Consider the following 9,019-nt stretch of genomic DNA (forward strand, 5'->3'; position numbering starts at 1 on the left):
CTTTATTATTCATACAGTTTAGTGGTAAACTGGATGTAAACCTCGCAGCTCAGTGTGTTGAATGTTCCTCTAACACATTGAAATGTCGTTGGAATCATCGAAATCTCTGAACATATACAATGTCATTAATTTTATAACCCGGAGTAGCCTACATAATGCACGGAGAGAGATGACAATTAATTTATATTAATTTGCATTGCCATTGCTAATAGCGTTGACTTAACGGATGATTGACTGTGTTCCTCGTGAAAACTGTATTTTAAAAAACTTAATTTAGTTTGTATATCTAAGTAGTAAGTAGCAGTCCATCTGTTTACAGGCTGAGCAGAACATCAAGGGTCAAGTGATATCTCGCGCAATTCCTAAAAGAGGTTAATACATTAATACAATGAACATACAGTTAATATTAATTTACATGTTAGTCTGTTCCGCTGTCATCCAATTTAGATCATACTACAAAAATAAAATGAAATAAAAAATTTTATAAAAACCCACTGATAATGCTGACTGCACCTACACCGACCCCGGTCTTCCAATTCAATTAAATTTCAATCATATTATAATGAAACCGCACTCGAACTACATCCTTACAAATTAAACCTTCAGAAATATCTTGCACTTCAAATGATTTATTGTTAACTTCAATTGGTTTGAAACATATACAGCAGCCATCACGTGTTTATTTTTTTAACTTACAAAAGAAATAAAACAAAATATTTGCCTTAAAACAAGTATAATACAGGTAAACTCAGTCTGGTGTGTTAGCCAAATATACATGTTCTACTTTTGTTTTATCTAAATGTCTAAATTATTTTACAATACGTATAGCATAAAATATCAGGTAAAACACTTCGATGGTGTGGCAATTCCCTTTTGAAAAGTTTATACCTGAAACCCCTTTTCCCGCCCTGGTTCCTCGCATTCCCAAGTGGAGCAGCATTCCTGTTCAAAAACATTTACTACATTAAGAGAATAGGGAAGTCCCAAAATAAACAACACAAACAGTTTCACCGGCAACCGTTTAAGTGTTCGAAAAAGGAAGAAAGAAGCTGCGCTTAAAAAAAAAAAAATCAAAAAACTGTGCCCCAACCAGGTGGAACGCCTCATGGTGTAGTCCTTCAAGTCCATCGAAGGCTACAATCTTCACAGTTGGATATATATCAACATGATACATTGTTTCGTCTGCTTTTTGGGCTTGCAACCTCTATCCATAGGGTAACATAAAAAGGAAAATTACCACTGGTCCTACCACGTTCTGCCATAAAGCAGGTTCGAACTGACCATATTGTTGGTGTAATCTACAGCAGAAGTGTCAATCTGTGCCAGGTTGCTGATCTGGCTGTGCAGAGACGGAGGGCTCGGTGACATTTCCTCCAGGTCTTGGGCCTGAACCAAAGGGTTCACCTGCTGGTTTTGATGTTGATTGATGGTATTGCTGGAAGCGGGTATAACTCCCCCAGAACCGTTCTGTTGCTGTTGATGTTGCTGGACCTGTTGCTGATTTGGCGTCGGCGTGCTAGAGCCATTCTGACATGGTTTACCATCCTTAACGAGAACGGGGACGGCCACCCGCCTCGGAGACTGCTGCTGCGGACACAGGTTGCTCTCCTGCTGCAACTGTTGCGTGGCTTTGTCCTTGGCCTGCCGTTTCATCTTGTACCGGTGGTTCTGGAACCAGATCTTCACTTGGGTCGGGGTAAGGTGGATCATACTCGCCAGGTGTTCCCTCTCTGGCGCCGAGAGGTATTTCTGTTGCTTAAATCTCCTTTCCAGCTCGTACACCTGAGCCTGAGAAAACAGAACTCGCCGTTTCCTCCTGGGCGCCGCGTGTAATGGTGGCATGGATTTGGCGGCGTCTGCCATTCCTGTCAGCGTCCCCATTCCGGTCATATTCATACCTGTGGAAGGTCCCATGAATCTAGAAACTTAAAAATATATATACATATACATGCATTCAATTATCAGAAAGATAAGGAATTGTCGGTTAATGTCTCTAATGGGGGGCATCGAATTGTGTTTCCCGGATTTGTTTCCAAATTAGTTTAAATACTATTGTTATAATTGTACGCGGACATTGCTTTGTAAAAATAAAATAAACTTTTGTCTAAATTAACTCGACAATAGAAAAAATAATAATTGATAGATAATAGATATAATTCTGATAAACATTTGAAGACTGAGGCACTTCAGTTAGCTGTTCTGTGGGACCTCTTTGTTTTGCGCTTTGGTTAATCCGTTGATGTCCTGTGACTTTTAATAACGATGAATCTGCACGAAAACAGTATTCAATATATACAAAAAAATAAAATAAAAAATCAAAAGAATAAATGACTTACTTGTTGAATATCTTGGGTCTGGGTTTGCGCCGTACCACCCTGTTGCTGCTGCGCTATTTCTCATGGTCTCTTGGTACGAGGGAAGGTCTCCCATGTTGCCAATGCTTCCATTGCAGTACCCTCCCATGGCACTGTGCGAGAACTGAGAGACGCTGTGTGGCATGTGGTAGGTGGTCGCGACGGTAGCGTTGTGGCCCATAGAGTGCTGCTGCATGCCAGGCTGAGAAACCTGAGGTTGTCGGTAAGCTCCCAGTGGAGAGGTGAGGTTCCCCGTGCCGTCCATGCCACTAAACTTCTTGTAGGTCTCCTCGATAGGACTCAAAATATCTGTCACTGAGAAAGGCGTTGTGTGCTTTGGGCTCAACGACATGGTGCAGAAAGCAGGTAAATTTGTTGAGCAGATCTGCCGTGTTGTTGTATTAGCTCTCTCCTTGTGGATGTCTACGTAAGAGAGTGCTTGTGGTATGCCTGAGATCCGATTGATCGCCTTGGAGAAGGAGGCGAGCCCTAGGCACTCTTATCTCGGGTTTATTGTAGCCAGGCGCCAGGTTTACGACAAACACGGGGGGCGGAGCAACGTCCTAAACGAGCAAACAATAGTCATTGACATTTTACCAAGATAATTGAGTAAAATGCTGTTAGTTTCATATTAAGATAAGCATGATGCCAACAGAGACATTTGATTTAGCGATTTTCTCGACGTTCTATTGCAGCTTCCAGTAATGTATATCATCAAAAAGGTTTCATTTGGAATATTTTTTGCATGTGTAAACCGTGCTTTACTTTGAAACCCCGAACCGTTGAAAACGGAATTTTGGGGGCAGTGGAAACATTGTCCTGCTTTCATAGGGAATTGCCATACTTTCTACAAACTTTGAGAGCACTTTGACGAGACATAAGCGCCACCGAGCATCGTCAAAGGTACAATGAAGGTTCTTCTCCATTGTATAACTACCTAATTTATGCGTCTTAAGCATCATTTTATTCCAACAGGGGAGGGCACTTTTTAAATTAGCTCAAGGTAACAAAGGCCCCAAGAGGATAAAAATAAGGATAGGGATCCTGTCTTGTGAGTATATTACTTTTCAGCAATTTTACTCTTTTTTATTGACAGAAAAACTAAGGAGACACTAAACAGAGGACATTTATGATGAAATAGATTTTAACAACCAACGTTTTAGAAAGAACACATTTAATTGAATTTAGGATAATAAATGTAATTTCAGTTTTAGCGACATTAATATTATTATTATTATTATTATTATTATTATTAATAATAATAATAATAATAATAATAATCATAATAATCATAATAATAATAATAAACTGTAACTTGTTCAGTATAACTGCTCTTCCATATATATATATATATATATATATATATACATATATATGTATGTGTGTGTGTGTGTGTGTGTGTGTTGTGAATTGACTCTTTGGAAGGAAGGCATTTGTTGTTGCTGAAAGGTATTTACTTTTGCTATCCATAATGATCACAGACCTGAAGGTAGCATATAAACAGAGAGAGAGAGACATATATGTTGTGTGTGCGTGTGTGTGTGTGTGTTTATGTACTTCCTTCTGTCTAAATCCACGACTTCAGCTGACATAAGTTTTATATGAACTCAGAGGCGACAAATCAATTTTCCAGATGGTGCTCAGTAACCATACCATGTATCAGTAAAATATTGAGTGCATTAACGTATATTCCATATTGTTATAATAATAATAATAATAATAATAATAATAATAATGACTAAATGAGAGATTACATGTGTAAAATGTCAAAGATGTTTAATGTATTTTTTTTTCTACTAGCTTTTGGGCAGTTATGTCGGAGATATTACTGTTCGGAAACATGTTTTAAAACATGTTTTCATCAATTAAATTTAAAACAAGGCAACGTGTAATACGGAAGTCTAGTTATAGCTTGACTGAAAATAATGAATTGCCTGTAAGACGAAACAGCATGAAACCAAATGAAAGTGCTTCATCACGTATTCATCTGAACAAGTTATTGAGGTAAAGTTTGCGTTTCGGTCTGAGGAAATATATTGCTGGGACGCGGAAGATATTTCATCCCATATATTCAGTACAAGATTTTACCTAACACGCAGGCATACTGAGAAATGCTTAGGCCTGCATACTGCTCTGTTGGCAGTGCAGCTCAAAAGCTACGAATGCATATCAATTTTTCATTCACATTATGCCAAAGCAGCAACAGAAACAACGACAACATACTACTACTACTACTACTACTACTACTACTAATAATAATAATAATAATAATAATCACCACCATCATCATCGTCATCATCTTGGCTAGCATGGTAGCTGGCAATGTTTGTGTTTTGGCAAAACTAATCACTCTGTAAATGTGTAAACAGACTATCTGCCATGCACGTTTGGGTCAGCGTAAAGCCCCAATTGAATAACTTGTCCAAGTAGGAATTAGAGTCAGGGATGTGTATCCATACACTCAAGTCTATTTTAGATGAAGAGCTATATTGTGGAGCAAAAGTTGTATTTCTCATGAATGTATAATTGGTCCATGTGGGTGACCGTGTCATGGTGGCGGATTTTTGCAATGCAGTGGATTTAATACAGTTATGGAATTTGTTTTACTTTTCAGAGAATGCCCAAGACACTGTGTTCAGGGAACAACTAAGTACTAAATTATTTTGAAGAACAACGCCTCGGTGGAATACATGAAGCTCTTCAGGATTCACCACAGAATAAGAACACACTCAATCAATGTGCGGGCGTATTGCTTTCGTTATAGTGTCTCTTTCCGAAAATGAGGAAATAACGGAAATGCATTGAACAGATAATTCGATTTAGGAAAACTTTGTAGAAAGCAGCACAATTGTCTTAATAATATACCGAGCCGTGTACTTATTTAGCCTCAAGTACATTAAAATAATACAAAAACACAATGAAACACGCCAATTCTTGTATGCTAATTATGAATAATAAATCAATGTTATCGTCCAGATTAGTTCAATAAATATGGCGTGCTTACTCGCATCAATCAATTAGACTGAAACGCTTCCTGACTTACCTACTAAAACAGAGTGGTCGTATGTTTTATTTCAACTTAAGCATAATAAACAGCCAAGCTTCACAGCATTTAAAACTCTGCCATTTGAAAACGTTCAGCTGAACTATGATCTAAAACCGACTGTAGACTCGTAATAATAGCTTTCCTGTCTTTTGTCACGTGCATTTAATAAAGGGCTAGTGGTCTCATATCTTCATGTCGACTAGGCTGGGTAATTCTGACCGGTCGCCTTTTGAAGGCGTCAATGATAATTCAGTTTGAGAAATATAAGCTGTGGTCATACTCGGTCATGAAATTTTGCCCCTACCACTAAATAGCCCTCGCAATGTTGTAAGATCAAGGAAAATTTGAGTGACACCATTCAAAACATGGTTTTAGAAGTTGGACGCTCCACGAGTGACCGCTAGTGCGGCAATGTTTAAAACCGCTGTTCTTGGTTCTCTCAGTCGGGTCGGTTGACAAAGTACCCTACAGTCACAGGACCTCTAGCTTCGTGCTAGTGGTTTTCAGTATGTAAATGAATCAGACCTCTCAACCTTGTCGAATATTAAGTCATAGACCATGACCAAGGGCCACGGAACACCGTCACTTGAAAGCTACTGCTGTCTGGCGAGAGCTGGTCGCACATGTACAATGAGCAGCGTTAAATGTGAAATCAACGCCTAAATTCACGGCAGTGCATTTTTTGTTTTTGTTTTCTTGAATTAACTGTACAAATAAGCGTCAACTATATAGGTGAAATCGACATTAGGTAAAGGCCTTTTCTTCAAACGCAACGTTGAGGATATTTCCGCGCGGTGGGATCTGGCATTAGGAATGGGACTGAAGGTTTGTCGAATGGCTATGCTTTTGTTTAGGTTGATTCGGTTTTATAATATCTTTTCTTTTTATCCTCAATTGACGTGCTAAGTATTTATCTGAACAACATCTTGATGTGAATGGTGATTTGTAACCAACACGTCTTCCAACTGTTCACCCATTTCGTCCATAGGCTGCGCTTAAGATTCGCAAACTAATTTAAGAATTTTATTAGCTAATTGAACACCTAATTTGATCTGTCGTTTCAGATGTGATCAAACGTTGGACTATTTTTTGAAATATATCCCTTTTGAGCACAACATAATCATTTCTGGACTATTTTGTAACTGTAAGCGTATTGGTACTTGCTTTCAGGGCGTTCTCTCTGAATGTTTGTTTATTAATTAAAAATATGAATTGAATTTCTATATGATGCGCCTTTTAGGTGTGAACAATATTATACAAACTCTGAATTGAGTTGCATTTATTACATGTTCACAACACAATGGGAAAATAGAACAAACGAGAGAAGAAAGGAGTAAACGTGCTTCGCCGTTATAGATGCATGTACATGGTGAGTATATCAATGCATATTATAAAATTAGGTTGCCTGTCTTAATCATTGACATGCATTTTTCTCAATTAAGCCTTTTCATTAGTACTATTTTTCTCCTATGTCGCCGCGTATAATAAAGCAATGTAGATCTATACAACATGTAGGTCTCCAGGATTTATTATGAACTACGTTCATTGATAGTGACTCAAAGACCAATGATTGTGTGAATGTAAAGTGGGTATTGAGTGCTTAAGTTGCATTGACGTGCGCTAGGTTAAATAGAAAAACATGTATGTCTGTGAGGTCTGTATGAGCGAGACTAGAATAATAGCCTACTTTATATATGCGCCTTCTTTAGGCTATATGCGCACATAATGCATGCACATATAGTCAAAGCCGTTAGCCAAAGCCATATAGTAATGCGGCCAAAACCTTAAACAACTGATTCGCCTTAAACAACAGCTGTGTCCAAAAAAATCTTTGGAAAGAAAATCTAGAAAGATTAATTATCTGAGGTCAGTTTCGATCTCACCCCCAAACGTCTGAAACAATATCACAATAGAAAAAGCCAAGCCTGGGTACTCCATTTTTTCAGTTTTCATTGGATAAAGTGCGACTTATAGCAATAAATAAATAAATAAGTAAATATATAAATCCGAGAGTGAAATATGTATTTTGCGTTGCCTCGTTTGTATAGTAAGTATTATCCTGAAATCACTTAAGTATTTCGAACGATGTAAACGTATGACCGGCCATACAAGCCAAGATAAGAAATTGATAAATTAAATATCACTGACATAAATAAAGAAGAGTGGGGAAGAAAAATACGAATGCTAGCTCTAAAACATACATTCAGAGGCCTATAATGTCATATCACTGTTGACATAAATGGAATTTTGGAAGACACTGTTGCTTTACTGGGCTTATTTTGAACACCACAAAGGGCAAAGAGACGGGCTAATGCTACGGCAAACTATGCCTTGTTGTTGCTTTAAGCAATTACGCAACCAGCAATCCTAATACCCATGATTTATATCCTAGTTCTGCGGTCATCGTCGTCTGCAAATACTTTGTGTGTGACCCCAGACCGTAAATTGTTGCAGTCGTTCCGTCGTAATTAGGTAGCTTTCATGTATACGAAGTACATCCATGTCCAATTTGAACTTGTAAGTGTTGTTTCACTGCGTTGTGTTAACCGTAAGTATGCGATGCGTTAATATTTCAAAACGCATATCGATCGACCTCCCCACCCCCTTCCCCAATCTCCCTTTACCCATCCATGATGCTGATAGCTTTACAGCAGACGGACACCAATCTGTGGCCACCGAAGCACTTCACGTAGGCCGGCATGCTGGTTCAATAACCAGAAAGAGATTTGGAGAGGTCAGTGAAGGACCCGAGCGCTTGGAGTGAGAGCCGAGGTCCTGAACCAGCGCCTCAAACACACATCAGAGATGTAAGCGAAACGAATGAGCTCGTTTTTTCTCTCACTGAGGGCCAGCTCTTCTAAACTAGCGCAACCCAAGCTACCGATTGCGACCATCAAGGCATCTTGACCAAGATCAAAAACTTATCAACAGACAGAAGGAAGGTATTTGACTAAGTGCTTACTTGAGAACCCACACCATAGATAGCAGTCCGAGCATTTACGGAGTTGCAACGATATTTAAAAAGAAAAAATACATCGTGTGCGCCCCCACCCCCGCCCATACCCCCAACACACATCTGTTCCCATTACATTCTCCTCCTAAACAAAGACACCTGCCTAAAGCAGCTCAGCGGATTTGAAGGTTTGCAGTTATGCAAAGGAAGCTCCTAAACTTAATCCTGACCTTAATGCATCGTGTTGGTCCTCATTTTCAAAGGTGTGCGATTCGTGCCGGGCAAGACTCCAGTAATGAAGATTCGGGGATACGGGCAGCGCCCGCTCCCCTTTGTTTAGTCAATTTCAGTTAAAAATGATTTACATAAATTAAGACCGGAATATTAAATTCAATGCCAAGGAAGTCTAGCAATTGCGAAAAAAACACAGGCAGCTGAAAGGTCTCCCGGGGACTGAAGTTGTCTGCCTGCCCCGTAATATCCCCCTTATTAAATGTTTTAATGTATCTAAATAGATAAGCGCCGGCTCTAGAACAGAAGTAGACGACTTTATTGACTAAAATGTCTCAGAAGAGTTAGGGTGCCTGAACTGCGAGTTGCCTTGAAGGCCTATGACAAGAGGTAGGCGCTTATCACCTGCAGACTATCAATATTTGATCCATTTCT

The 9,019-nt window shown here is 39.1% G+C and overlaps 1 protein-coding gene across 2 annotated transcripts; it reads right to left on the bottom strand.

The window, feature by feature from the left end:
- Positions 1-613: 613 nt before the first annotated feature.
- On the bottom strand, positions 614-2,837 carry nkx2.4a (NK2 homeobox 4a). Of its 2 annotated transcripts, none has more exons than XM_035384722.1 (2): positions 2,337-2,837; positions 614-1,898 (listed from the first exon to the last, which is right to left on the bottom strand). In XM_035384722.1, the coding sequence occupies exons 1-2, from the start codon at positions 2,704-2,706 to the stop codon at positions 1,246-1,248; spliced, it is 1,023 nt and encodes a 340-aa protein (XP_035240613.1). In that variant the 5' UTR covers positions 2,707-2,837; the 3' UTR covers positions 614-1,245. The 2 variants fall into 2 exon arrangements, with proteins under 2 accessions (XP_035240613.1, XP_035240605.1); XM_035384714.1 differs by having other exon boundaries at positions 614-1,925.
- Between the last annotated feature and the right edge of the window lie 6,182 nt (positions 2,838-9,019).

Source organism: Anguilla anguilla, chromosome 1 (assembly GCF_013347855.1).
Source record: "Anguilla anguilla isolate fAngAng1 chromosome 1, fAngAng1.pri, whole genome shotgun sequence".
In the NCBI taxonomy this organism is placed as follows: Eukaryota; Metazoa; Chordata; class Actinopteri; order Anguilliformes; family Anguillidae; genus Anguilla; species Anguilla anguilla.

Coding starts and splice junctions, on each gene's coding strand:
- nkx2.4a (XM_035384714.1), bottom strand. CDS start 2,706: ATGTCGTTGAGCCCAAAGCACACAACGCCTTTCTCAGTGACAGATATT. Junction 1,926..2,336: donor AGACCCAAGATATTCAACAA/GTAAGTCATTTA, acceptor TATATTTTTAAG/TTTCTAGATTCATGGGACCT.